Source organism: Chrysochloris asiatica, unplaced genomic scaffold, assembly GCF_000296735.1.
Source record: "Chrysochloris asiatica unplaced genomic scaffold, ChrAsi1.0 scaffold00340, whole genome shotgun sequence".
NCBI lineage: Eukaryota > Metazoa > Chordata > Mammalia > Afrosoricida > Chrysochloridae > Chrysochloris > Chrysochloris asiatica.
In genome coordinates this window covers 858,361-872,476 of record NW_006408858.1, presented here as the reverse complement: position 1 = coordinate 872,476, position 14,116 = coordinate 858,361, and the positions used below count along the sequence as shown (strand labels likewise).

Here is a 14,116-nt window from a genome sequence, read left to right as displayed (position 1 = left end):
CTCCTTTGCACAGACTGTCACTTCTATCTGGTTGTTGTTATCTGCCGTGGAGTCGATAATGACTCAGCAACCGTACAGTCGAACGAAATACTGCCCTGTCCAGCGCCAGAGCACTCCTTGGAGAAGCCATCCCTGACCGCATGGGCAGAACCTGTTGCTCCCTCATCCCGGACGCCCACAGCTGAACTTCTTTGCTGTAATACCAAGTATTCTGTGGTTGTGCCTGTCTCCCTCTCTGAGTGTTGGTTCAATCAGGCTGGCAATCACACAGATCTGCAAATGTGTACATTTTAATTTTAAGATGATGTCTAAGAGGATGCAGGGTTCTACTGGGGCCAGTTCCCAAAAGGAAACAGCAGGGACACCAATGCCAGTCATCTGCGTCAGCCAAGCATCCTCTTCTTGAAGCTGATACCTCTCCAAAGAGTAGCACTGAGGAGGGTCAGATTAGGCCCTGGGGGATCCTGGAAAATTGGAGGTTGGCACCTGCCCCCCAGGAACTTGGCCTCTGTCCCTGAGGCCCCAACCTGCCTGTCCAGGTCCGCTTTTTATGAGCTCAGAATCCTTTCCCCTTGAGCCAGGACATGTCACCAGTCCTGCAGGAATGAGGGAAGGAGGAGTCAGAGCAGAATAAAGAAGAGCGCAAAGGACCCCCCCTCTGGGCACTACAAGCAGCTAGCTCAGGATGCCACCAGCTCCTTGTCAGCTCTGATGCCAGAGGGATTGTACTTGGGCAGAGGGATACACTAGTGGAGGCTTTGGGCTGCAGTGAGTAAATGACAGAACAGTCAACAAGAAGGACAGAGAAAATAAACGTACTTGCTGTGCAGCACAAAAAGCCTTCGCAAGGGCAAGATGGAGAGACAGAGAAAGCCAGGTAGAAAGCATTTCAGTCAATAACCCTCCATTGCTCCCATCTGTGACCTCCCCCTCTCTGACCCTTGGGCCCCAGACCCCTGCCTGGCAGTGGCTTCCAGGCTCTCCTCAGTCCCAGAAGGCTCTGCAAGTAATGACTGCCCAAGAAGTCAAGCTTGACACCCCTGCCCCTAACACAACCTCCTTGACTACCTCCCTTGAGCACGTAGACTAGCCCACTTCCAAATTGTAGCCCATACTCTATGGCATCCTGGGGCTAAAGGGGGTATACTTTAGGCCCCCTCTGTTCTCAGTCCCCCTCCCCAGACCTCACTCCCCACACTCACTCCACTTCCCGCTTCCGGATGGCTCGACCTGAGGCCAGCACCTCAGCCACCCTGGACACAATGGGGTCGTAGTTCATGCTGGCCACAGCAATCACCTCGTCACCTCTGAGGGAAGAAGGTGGCCCAGCCTGAGGACAGCCTGGCAGAGGTCCCTTCCTCAGAGGACCTTGACATGTTGCTGTCTACCTGGGATAGGAAGGGGGCTTGCCCATCTCACTAGAGGGACAGCGACAGTGTCCTAAGCCCCCAGCTCTCCCTGCATTGCACCTGCTGCTCAGGGCTGGGCTCCAGTCCCTGAATCACCCCTCCCTACCTTTGTACCTTTCCTCAACACCCACCTCAAAGGGCAGAAATGTGCCATCTTGTGCTCTTTCTCACCTGTCTTCACTCTATGGCTTTGTCCGCCTCCATCTGCCAAACAGTCTCCTCCCAGACCAGCCCTACCATCCCCCACCCTACCTCCCCCTCACTTGCCCACACCCACTTCCCAGCTCTCACTTGGTGTAAAAAGCCACAAACTTCAGTTCCTCCAGGTCTCCCTGAATGATGACATCATCAAATCCTTCTCCATAACCTGTATGGGCCAAATGCGGAAGAGATAGAATTCAAGCCCTGGGCCCTCCTATCTCCTTCCTAATAAGCCCCCCATGTTCTTGGGTAATTATCTAAACCCACCCCCATGGAGTTTCTAGCTGCTTGTTCCTAGTGCAGAACCCTATAGGGCACTGTAGGATGATCGCAGGTTCAAATCAACGGTTCAAACTCACCAGCTCTGGGAGAAAGATGAGACTTTCTACTTCCATAAAGATTTACAGCATTGGAAACCCTATATAGGGTCGTTTAGAGTTGAAATCCACAAGATGGCAGTGGATTTGGTTTTGATTGGTTTACTCCTAGTGCAGCCACATCCCTGCCCCAAGGATGTCCACAGTTCCACTCCCCACCTTTCGGCCGCCTATGCACTCCACAAACCCTTCCCCAGCCTAGCCCAGCCCCCATCCTCAGTCTCTCACCCCGCTGTCCATGGTTACCTGCATAGCGCAGGCTCTTGCCGAACATGGCAGTCCAGAGGTAGGGCACCGTGTTGATCTCTGCCTCCTGTGCAAGCATGTTCTGGGCAGCCACCCGTCCTGCAGGACCCAGACTTGTGAGAGCTCCGACTCTGTCACCATTCTCACCGCTGTCCTTAAGGGCCTCCTCGCCTGCCCCCTATCCCTGAGGTGAAGAGGCCATCCTTGTGGAGCCAATGCTGTCCACTATTGTAGTTGATTGGTAAAGAATGGATACCTAGGGCAAAGCTACTTGATGCCATCTAGTGAATTCTGACTCACATGGACCCTGTAAGACAGAGTAGAACTGCCCCCACAGGTTTCCAAACCTATAAGTCTTTACGGAGCAGACTGCCACATCTTTCTCCGGTGGCTTTGAACCACCAACTTTCAGTTAATAGCCCAAGGCTTAAGCCACAAAGGTTCAATAACTAGATTCTTCTAGGGTATTTGATATAGTGCCCTGGGCCTGGAAGGGCCGCTTCTGGGGCTTCAGGCCACTTGGACTGGCCTGAAGCGGCAGGTGTGAAGTGCCCAGGGAAGCTGAGAAAGAAACCCAACATGGTGGCTGCCCAATTCCTAAGCCATCCCAGTAAAAACCCTTGTTATAAGACGGGGCTTCAAAACTTTCATCAAAAGAATTCCATTATCCATTCAATTTTTCCACAAACTTTTTGAAGCTGTCTTGTACTTGACTGGTGAGCCAAATCCTTTAGAATTTGGACTTGGGTACAAAATAGTACCAGGGGTAGGGTTTCCTGCATCATATTCTTAAATAAAATGAAGACAAAGGGAAGGGGAACAGGATGCTGGTAGAGTCCCTTTTCCTGGTCTGGTGGTCTTAGTTATGAGACAGGGAGGCAGCTAATTTGATTACACCCATAGTTTAGGGGACCAGACTAAGTGTGCAGAATAGGGAGGTCTTGGGGGTGTTCTAGATTAAACTGTGTGTCCCCAAAATATGCTCTGCATTCCTGACCCCTCTACCTGTGACTGTAATTCAACTTGGAAATAGGATTTTCTTTCTTATGTTAATAAACTTCAATACTGTCAGTGGGTCCTTAACCATAATCACTTCTAAGTTATAAAAAGAGATGAGACACAGAAGTGAGCACACACTGAGGAAAAGAGATGCCACATGGAGGGACATTGTCAGGGGTGAGAGAAGTTGAATCAAGGACCTTCCTGCAGAGCTGACAAAGAGCTGTACATCCCGTAGAGCTGGTGCCCTGAACTGTGAGAAAAGACATTTCTGCTCTTGAAACACATGTGGTATTTGTTACAACAGCACTAAGAGACTCAGATGGGAACATGTTGTTACATGCTGTCAAGTTGGTTCTGACTAACAGCAGTTGGTGGGTTTGAAGCACCAACCTTGCAGTTAGTTAGCCAGTGCTATCCTATAGCGCCACATCATGGTGGCCACCAAATGTGAGGAGGAGGCTAGTTCTCAGACAGCAACACCTGTCCCCACTGAGCCCAGGTTTCTAGGCCCAGATGACCACCTCCCAAGGGTCTGCTACAGCAACCGAGTTAGTTGTAGCTGAAGGGAGGCAGAAGCCCCACTGCAGGCCACGATGGACAGTCCTAGAGTGACAGTACAGGCTGATCAGAAGGGAAGGCAAGACTGATGGAAGGATAAGTGACAGGCTGGACTGGGAATTCACAGAGCATTGAATTGGGGGTTGGTTTAGAGGAAGGCCCCCAGATTTGGGTTGCAGGGCTGGCCAGATCACATGGGTGAGGCTGGTGGACAGCCAAGAACAGAACCTTCCATGGCCAACAGTGACCAGGACTCACAGTGAGCCCTGGGGAGGCTGAGACCCTGCGTACCCTGGGCATGTGCCATCTGCCAGTGTGGGATGTTGACTTTGCGGTTGTTTCTCCAGGTCAGGGGAAAGGTGACAGCGTCACCAGCTGCGAACACACCTGGAACGCTGGTCTGCATCATCTGTAGTGAGAGCAGGGTTCCGTGGGTGGCAGGCTCCAGCCTGGACCTCCCACCCCACCTGTCAGAGCCTAGCCCCACCTTGTTGACTGGGATGAAGCCTCGGGAGTCCAGACAGATGCCACTCTGTTTCAAGAAGCCCGTGGCAGGCACCGCACCTAGCAGGACAGAGGCTGCAGTGTCCACACTCTAGGTGATCCTACCATTTCAAGCTCCATAAATTCCCCTAGTGGGGCTTGACATACCATGACCCCCAGTCCCTGAGCTACCGCTACCACATTCCAGTTTTGTCCTGCCCAAATGGGAGCAGGAACCAGTTAGAGCAGAGCACAAAGTGTTCGTCGGCAGTGGTCGTTGGGAGCATCTCCATGCCAGGCCTGAGATTCGTGTTCTCCACTAGTCTTTCCAAATCCCCATTTTACAGATATGGAAACCGAGGCTCCAGGAGGTGAAGGGTCAAGTCGCTCAGACTGTGCGTGGCTAGCTCTGCTCCCTGTGTTGCCCGTCAACTCACCAATGCCCACCACACAGACGTCTGCTCTAATGACCTTGCTGCTCTTCAGCACGACCTCCTTCAGCTGTGGAGAGGGAGGTGAGCAGGTGGGCCAAACTCCGGGCACAGAGGAGAAGGGCAGAAGGCCGGCAGTGGGGCTCCCACCTTTCCCTCCTGGGCCCGAAGTTCTGACACCTCTGTCTGCATGTAGAACTTCACCCGGTTATTCTCGAACATCTGTTGGGACAGGTGGGCAGGTGGGCTGTGAGTGAGGGCCTGACCTGGGGCTGGCCAGTGCTCCCAGGACCTCAGGGATCAGATGCAGGGTAGACTTACCTTCATGAGGGCCCGACCAACACGCTCTCCCAGGAACCTCCTGAATGGGGTCTCCTCCAGCTCCACCACAGACACTGAGTGGGCTTTCTCAGTCAGATACGCGGCCACTTCCATCCCTGGGAACATGGGCAGGGGCAGGGGCAGCAAGCTGGCAATTGTGCCTCCCCTGGCAATTAGGCCACCCCACACACCCTACCCCACCGCTCACCCAGGAAGCCAGCTCCCACGACAACAGCATTTCGGCCCCGGGCCAGCCTCACCACACGATTGGCATCCTCTGGAGTCCGGATGGTAAACACATTTTCCACCTCTTTGCCTTTGCAGCTCAGGGCCTTAGGGCTGAGACACTGGCCAGGTTAAAGATTCCCCAATGCCCAAACCCTCCCCACTTGGCCAGCAGCTTGCCTGGGGCCCCACCTGCTCCCTGGAGCCAGCAGCAGCTTGCTATATTCCAGCTTGAAGCCGTCCTTGAACACCACCTTCTTATTCTTCACATCCACAGTCACCACCTGCATCCAGGCCAGATAGGACATAGACTTGGTCAGAGATCTGATCACACTACCCAGTCCATCTGGTGCTACACCCAGAGCCCAACCAGACCCTCTGAGCACCCCCATTAGCTTCAGTTCCAATGTCCTGGTTATCATTACTCTCTGCTCTGCTTGCCAAGCCCTCTTCATTCGTTCAGCTTCCCCTCAAAGCCTTCCCTATGCTCCTAAGTGCCTTTAGACTCTCCCATCCCAGCCCTGAGCAGATCAGCTATCTCACCACATGCAGGACTTAAGAGTGTGCCGAAAAAGAAGGCTCAACGCCACCCCTACAGCTGGAGAACGAGACCACCTCCAGGCCTGGGATGGAGGGTCAAGTATTCCCAGCACCTCTGAGGAGCCCATGCAGTTCATACCCTTCCCCTGGGACTCAGGGTCCCCACCCTTGGCCATAAACCTGTGCTTCCGTGAGCACTTCAATGCCATAGGCGCGGAAGAACTCCTTGGGTCGCAGCGTCAGTTGCTCAGGTTGTGTGTCCAGGGACTGCAGAAGCAAGCCAGTGTGAGATGGAGCCAGGCAGCCACTGCTCCATTTTGAGCCAAGGACCCAACATGGGGTACCAGGGAGTCTAGGGTTGGGCTGGGGGTCCCATGGGGTGGTAGATAGGACTCAAAAGGCCCGGGTCTTTCTAGGAACCTCAGAGAAGGCAGCTAGTCAGACCCTCAAGGGGCAGCCAAGCAAGATGCCAAGTGGAATGGACTGGGATAGAGGGATGGCAGGCTGCCCCATACCTTGCTGAGCTTAGGTCGGTCATAGGGGAGGTGCCGGTCCAGCGTGCACAGCACAATTCGGTCAGAGAATCCCTCCTGCCGAAGCGTCTCAGCACACACCAGGCCAGCTGCACCTGAGGAGAGGAGCCATGTGCCAGAAACCACGTCTCATCTCACCCTTGCCCCACCCCCAAAATACTATCACCAACCTGCGCCTACAATGAGCACATTGGTGCTGCAGCTGTGGCTGGCGCTTGGGGAGATACACTTGGCCATCATCTTCGTCCTTCGCTGCAGCTGCAGTGCCTGGGAGGGGTGGAGTGGGCTGGGGGGAGCTGGGAGCTGGGCCATGCTAAACCACTACGGGTCTTCCAGGTCCAGCTGCTGCCTAGACTTATCCCCACCATACAGCCCTCCCAAACCACCTCCCACAACAAGGACTTTGCACTCTCTGTTCCTAGACCAAGCTGCCCTCCCTGTCTCTCCCTTGAGCCTGAATCCCGAGCCACTGCCCATACCTGTTTGCTGGCTCGGACATACACCTTCTCCTTTTCAATTTTCACCTGCAAGGACTGTGTAGCTCAGAACCTGGCTTTGGAGCACTCCAGCCATGCCCCTTCCTCTCCTCCCCACCCTCCACCCCGGGTACACCCAGGCCCCACCTGGAACTTGGGCAGACTATCGAGGCCTGGGAAGTCCTCCAGGTCTCCGGTGCTGATGTTGAAGCAGGCACCATGCCAGGGACAGCGTACCCGGCCTCGGGATAACACACCTGGGAGGAATGGCACTGGGGTGAGGGCACCATGTCCCCATAGCTCAGGAGACCCCACTAATAGATGAAGACCCTGGAGCACAGCTGGCTGGGGCTGGCAGAGTCAGGGCATGGCTCAACTAGAGACCCAGTGTTGCTTCAGGGTGTCCCACACTCACCTTTCACCAGGGGTGCCCCATAGTGCGGACACTTGTGACCCAGGGCGTGGAACTCGCCATTGTCCTTCACCAGCAGCACCTTCCCCCAGCCCAGCTCTACTTCACGCATCCTGAAGAGGAATATACTCGGAGGGCAGGTCACTGGTGGGGTGGGAACATCCCTCCATCCCTCACTCCCAAGCTTAGAACTCACTGGCTGTTCTCCAGATCTTTAATGTGGCAGACTGCAGCCTCCATGTAGTCCTGAGTGCCAGGGTAGGGGTGGGGGGCAGGCATGTGCTCCTCAGCATGAAAGTGGCGGGCAGTGCCATTGCCTGGGTAAGCCCGAGGGCTACCCTTTGCACTTGCCAACAGCTCCTCCTTGGCCCGCTCCTTCTCAGGTAGCACCACCTCGATCTTGAGCTCCACTGTGTCGGGGGTGGGAGGGTGACACTTGAGTAGGGCAGCTGGGCCCCTATTTCTCCAGTAGGTTGAGTCCCACCCCCTCCTCTGGGCACCAGTCCTGCCCTGACTCAGGACCTCTCTGGAAAACCATCTACATCCCCCAAAGAGCTGAGAACTGAGAAGCAGCATCAGAGGGAGCATAGCACACTGAGCTGCTCCTGGCCAAATACATATCTTCTTTCCAATAACACAATTAGGAGAGAAAACACAAAGCAATGCTCTTCAGTCCGTGGGGAGGCCAATGGGGGAACATGCTCAGCTGCTACGCGTCTACCCAGAGGTGCACTTTGGAAGAAAAACCTGGCCATCTACTCCTGAACAATCTGCCACTGAAAGTCCTATGGAGCACACGTCTCTAATGCGCATAAAGGCACCAGGAGTGAGAGTCAACTCCGCGGTCACTGGACTATAAGAAGAACATGGCATCAGAATTGGAGGAAGGTTCATTACCACCTGTGATATGCAGATAACACAACCTCACTTGAAAAATAAAGAGGACTTACTGATGAAGATAAAAGACTACAGCCTTCAGTACAGTTTGTGATGTAAAGAAAACACAAATCCTCACAACTGGACCAATAAGTAATATCATGACAGATTGAGAAAAGATGGAAGTTGTAAAGGATTTCATTTTACTTGGATCCACAATCAATGCTCATGGAAGAAGCATTCAAGAAATCAAATGACATTCAAGAAATCAAATAACATTGGCCAAATCTGATGCAAAAGACCTCTTTAAAGTGTTAAAGAGCAAAGTTGTCACCTGACCAAAGCCATGGAATTTTCTATCACCTTATATGCATGTAAAAGCTGGATAATCAATAAAGAATACTGGAAAACAAGGAGTCCTGGTGTGGCTCTGTGGGATAATGAATGCACTGGACTGCAAGGTCAGTTTGTATCACAAGGCTCAAACTTACCAGCCGCTCCTCAGAAACCCTATACAGGGTCAGTCACTATAAATCGGAATCAACTTGTGACACTTTACAACAACAACAACCACCAGAAAACAATTCATGTCTTTGAATCATGGTGTTGGTATTAAATATACCATAAACTGCCAGAGGAACTAACAAATCTGTCCTGCAAGAAGTGTAGCGAAACAACTTAGACATTGGCTACTTAAAATGAGGGGGTGAGAAAAGCATGAAGTGACTGGCTTACAAGGTTTCAAGAGGGAGTTTAGTTTAAGAGTGTGCAGGGGAAGATAGAGTCCCCATTGAATAGTTTTCATCTTGTCTAGACGGGTCTGGTAAAAGGAGATGGGGATAAGATTCTTATGATTCTATAGTAAGTAGTTGTTATCATGACTAATTGTGACTGTCACAATTGTAAAGGTAGAAGTTTTGTAACAAAAAATCTTACAGTACAGAAACAGAGGACCCTAGGGCCATCAAGGGAGAAGAGCACAAGCGGAATGTGGGATCCTATCCAGAGAAGCTGAGACACCAGAGATGGAGGCAGAGATGAGGACATGGAGATACGAAGCAGCTAAGGACTCTAGACTCATGGAAAGAGACGGACTGAGTGCTGGAGGCCAGGAGGTAGGCTTGCAGAATGTGCCCTCTGGTGGTTTAAATTATTATATATTCCTGAATGTCTTTGTATAGATCCCCTCTACCTCTTCCCTGCCCCCCTCCCCCCCAAAAAACAGAGGAAATGAAAGCAAATACTGTTGAATGGTGATGCACGGAGGAGATTGTGATTATTGCAACGAAACAATGGTGTGAAGTTCTCCCATGTAAAGTATCACTCAGTTCACAATTAAAAAAAAAAAAAGTATAACCAAAGAGTTCCTCAGAAGTGAGGATGGTGAGACTTGGTCTCACTTTGGACATGTGATCAGAAGGGACCAGTCCCTGGAGAAGGACATCATGCTTGATAAAGTAGAGGGTCAGAGAAAAAGAGGAGGACTCCCAATGAGATGGACTGACACAGTGGCTACCACAATGGGCTCAAGCCCAGCAATGATTGTGAGGATGGCTCAGGATGGGCATGTTCCGTTCTGTAGTGCTTAGGGGTCTCTAAGAGTTGGAACTGACTCGATGTCACCTAACAACAAGAACAAATTCCCAGCTGTCTAAAATCCACACAGAGGAAAGAATCTTGATGCCCTGAAGCCTGTCTCTGACTCCAAGGGTCACAATCTCCAATGGACAGCAACAAACATGGACATGCTAAGAGAATAACTCTGGTGGGAAAAGAAGGGTCAGTTCCCACCTGAGTTGTTCTCTTAACATGTCGCTGTTAAGAGAGTCAACTGGATCAGGTGCTAGGATCAAGAGTTCATATCCTAGTCTTACACATTTCCTGTAGGTTTGCAGTTTACAAAAAAAAAAAAATGGACACAACACTATTTCAACTTCTTATTCTGACCAAATTTAAGAATCATTCATTCATTACTTGCCAAACATTGGGTATCTGGTGTCTTTGTGTGTAGGAGTCTGGGGCCCTGGATGTTTAAACAAGTGTATTTGTATGTATGTACACGTGTCTGTATACCTTTGTGTGTCTATGCATGTTCATGACTCTGTATGTCAATGTGTCTATGTATATGAACATGTGTCTATGTATGTGTCTGTGTACGTATGTGTGAGAGTACAAGGCTCCCAACAGCCTTCCTCCAGAAGACCCCCACCCTGGCATCCCCAGGAGTTCACTCTGGAAGGAGTTAGCTGGAGTCTGATTGGCATTTTTTTCTATTTGACTGCATTTTCCAAATTCCCTACAATGTGCCTATGGTATTTTTCTAATTAGGAGGGAACAATAAACAGAATTTTTAACAGCGATAATCCAGCCCCCAAGGTTGCTGCTGCAGGGTGGAGGGTGGAGGAAGGGAGTTGAGTGCCTGGCACAGCATGGACACAGGCAAGCAGCAGGAGGCAACTTTCCCAGAACATGACTGCTGAGTCACCCCCCTGCCTCTTCCTTCTGAACTCCTCAACTGCCCAGTTCGTACATGGTCACCCCTACCCTGGCTAAGCCCCCTAATTCTCATCCTAGTCCCCAGCTCAGTTCCAGACACCACAGTGGGCAGAAATGAGGCTCTGCCCCGAAAGCCCACAGTTGTGTTGGTCCTCCACACTTTATGCAACTATCTTAGAATGTTTGAAGAAAAAATAAAAATACTTTGGACTCAGCTGATACTGGTTATGTGAATTGTGGAGAAGGAACTCACAGGAACAGCCTGGCGGGGGCCCAAATAACAGCCACACCAGGCTGTTTTCATCTTCCACTTTCTTCTGGAAGATTCCACAGCACTCACAGCTGCAATCTTATAGGGAGCCATCAAATCAGGAGCCATGGAGGGAAGAACCTGACCAACCAGCTGCCCCATATCCTTGGGCCCAGTCTCAGGCCTTCTGAGCCTCAGATACCTCTGTTATAAAACAGGGGAAACTACACCAACCTCTGTGGCAATGCAGAAATGCTGGAGGAGATAATATTGGTGAACCCAGAGTAGATGCTCCAGTAGATGGAGTTGGACAGAAGTGTTTTATCAACATTAACTCTGAGCTTGCTGGCAGCTATGGAGAGGAGGGAAAGCCTGCAGATAGCCCTTGCAGCCTAATAGGAGACCCTAGGTGGTGAAACATTCCATGCATTGACTACTAAACAAAGGTTTTTAGTTCAAGTTCACCCAGAGGCACCTTGGAAGAATGGCCTGGAGAGCTCCTGAAAAAATCAGCCACTGAAAACTCCGTGGAGTGCAGTTCTACTCTGCCATACATGAGTCGCAATCAACTCAACTACAACTGGTGAGCTTTTGCGATTGACTGAAAGGCAGGTGGAGTCCTGGCGTGGCACTGTAGGATAAACATTGGACCACTAACCAGAAGATAGGTGACTCAAGCCCACCAGCCACGCCTTTGTTGTTGCTGTTCAGTGCCATCGAGTCGGTTCCGACCCATAGCAATGCTGTATAGGATATCCAAAGAGCAGCTGGTGAACCTGCAGTCCAGTGCATGAACTCACAGCGCCACACCAGGACTCCTTAGAAACCCTACAAAAGATCACTATGAGTCAGAACCAGCTTGACAGCACTTAATAATAAAAGACAGATGCCAAGAGACTCACTTCCTCCTAGCTCTGAGCTCAGCAAGGGACTGTCCTGGGGGTCTTGCTATCAAAACCAAGGAGCTGCTAGAGCTCCAGTTAGGGCATTCAGGTGGTGATGTGCTCTTAACCACAGGATTGAATTGAGCAGGTTAGAAAGTGAAGAATTTGTATTCAAACCTTCTGCTTGCCCTGGCCCACTAGGCATTCTTCATAAACACTGTTAATGTCTATCCTGAGTCTGCGCAGCCTGGGTGTCACACAGCCCCACACAGGAGGCCTGCCCCAAGAAAAGTGAAGATGAAGTTTCTCAAGGGCTGCTGGTGTACCAGGTGCCTTACCAAGCACAAAACCATCACCAGTCCCATAGTTGTTGTTAAGTACCATGGAGTCAGTTCTGACTCATAGTGACCCTGCACAGGGTTTCCAAGGCTGTAAATCTTTATGGGAGCAGAAAACCTCATCTTTCTCCCATGGAACGGCTGGTAGTTTTGAACTGCTGACCTTGAGGTTAACAGCCCAATTGGTAACCACTATGCTACCAGAGCTCCTTAGTCCCATAGTACACAGGAGGAAACATGCTCCAAGAGGTGAAATCACCTGCCCAAGCCATACAAATGCAAAGGGCCAGCATTGCGTTTGGGTTCAAGCACCTGAGTTGTTAGCACCACCTACGGGGAGATGAAAGTGGCCAGCTCCCTTATTGGAAATCCTGGGGTCCCCGGGCAGACCAGCTCTGTAAGGTCCTTTAAAAGATGCTGCAGGTGGTACCTACCAGGCCATCAGTTCTGCAGGCACCTGGCCAGGAGCAGCAGGCCTCCTCCTGTCTAAGTCTCCGGGAGAAGGCTGGGGTGGGAACAGTGGATAGCCTAGCCCCAGTTACACAGAGGCAGGAGGGCAGCAGGCTTGGGCTCTCACTGTTCCAGCAGCGTGCAGCTCAGGAACTGAGTAAAGTGGGCATGTGTAGATGGGCGCCCCTGCTTGGCACAGCCATCACAGTGCCTCTTCTCCCCCACTGCCCACTAGGTTCTCCCTCAGACCCAGGAAAAGGAAAAAAGGCTGACAGGTTCCAGGGTAATGGAGCCCGATGTGTATCAGGTAAAGGGAGCCGGGGTGAGCTGGTTGGGCGGGGTGGATCAGGTGGGGGCCCTAAAGGGAAGTGGGGAGGCCTTGACCAGCCTCAGTGTCCTCATCCATGACATGTCTGTCCCTGGCCCTGGCCCTGGCCCTGTCATGAGATGGGGAAAGTGGGGGCCAAGGAAGTGTCTGCCAGACACAGGTCTCCAGCCAAGAGCAGATCCTGGCCTCCAGTGCTCAGGACATCCCCACCCTTAGCTGGAGCTCACTGGGCCACACAGGGAATGATTTCCTGTGCAAATGGAAAAATCTGCCCAGAGAGGCCAAGCTGAAGGCTTAAGGTCACACAGGACGTCAGGAAGAGGTGGAGCTCGAGAATTCAGGCCCATTTTATAGACAGGGAAACTGGGGTGTAAAAAGGTAACTTGAGGTTCCTGAATCACAGAGTCACTGAGGGGGATCCCAGAGCCCTCCTCCTCCTCCAGGCCTGGGGGAACACAGCCACCTCCCTGGCCCAGCAACAGGAGTGAACCCTCCTCTCCCCTTTCCAAGAAGATACCAGCTGTTAGTCCCTCCATCAGCACACAAAGCTCCCAATCAAAGAAGGGGACCCACTTGAGCGGGTACAGGAGAACAGACCCAGGGCCCCCCCACCCCCTCCTGCCATGGATGCATTAACATTCTGAGCTACTCTCCTGCTAGCTTGACCTACTTTGAGTCCTGCAGAGTCCAGAGGGGGTGGAGAGGAAGAAGGGGGAGGAGGGAGGGAAGGCCACAGGCACCTGGCTTGGGCTTGGAGAAGCAGCCACCCATGGCTGACTAGTGGCCAGGAGATGGAGGGTGGGCAGGTACACAGGTGGTGGGCTGTCAGGCCGGGACTGGACCCCCTTGGAGCCTTCAAGATGTTGGGGGTGCCATCTCAGCTAGAGTTGCCTCCCAGACCTGCAGGGAGAAGTGGGCAGGGAGGGACCAGAATCAGGATGAAAGCTTTGAGGGGGGTGCAGCAGACAGAGACCCAGACAGACTGCTGGAGACTTGGAGCCAAAAAGGCTCTATGTAGGGGAGGCAGATCCCAAAGAAACACTGGCTCTCCAGGCTCAGCAACCCCACTTCCCAGCTGCATGCCTCTGTCCTGCAAACCAGCACGCCAATGCATACATGACACATATGCACATATGCATGCACACGTGTCATGTCTCTGACCTTGCACGGGCTATGCTGGCTCCTAGGAGAGCCCTTGGCCTGTCCAGCCCTGTGCCTTCTAGAACCCATGCTTTCTGCCTTCTGTTGTCCTTTGACTTTCCCTCTCCAAACCCCAGAGC

General features: G+C 52.0%; 1 protein-coding gene across 1 annotated transcript; it reads right to left on the bottom strand.

Moving 5' to 3' along the window:
* Positions 1–528: 528 nt before the first annotated feature.
* On the bottom strand, positions 529–13,648 carry AIFM3 (apoptosis-inducing factor, mitochondrion-associated, 3). The gene is made up of 20 exons (XM_006875807.1): positions 13,577–13,648; positions 7,411–7,624; positions 7,218–7,327; positions 6,950–7,059; positions 6,806–6,850; positions 6,497–6,593; positions 6,309–6,421; positions 5,974–6,060; positions 5,446–5,537; positions 5,237–5,367; positions 5,029–5,144; positions 4,858–4,929; positions 4,714–4,777; positions 4,281–4,357; positions 4,085–4,202; positions 2,234–2,332; positions 1,701–1,776; positions 1,203–1,307; positions 820–840; positions 529–596 (listed from the first exon to the last, which is right to left on the bottom strand). The coding sequence occupies exons 1-20, from the start codon at positions 13,605–13,607 to the stop codon at positions 557–559; spliced, it is 1,818 nt and encodes a 605-aa protein (XP_006875869.1). The 5' UTR covers positions 13,608–13,648; the 3' UTR covers positions 529–556.
* Between the last annotated feature and the right edge of the window lie 468 nt (positions 13,649–14,116).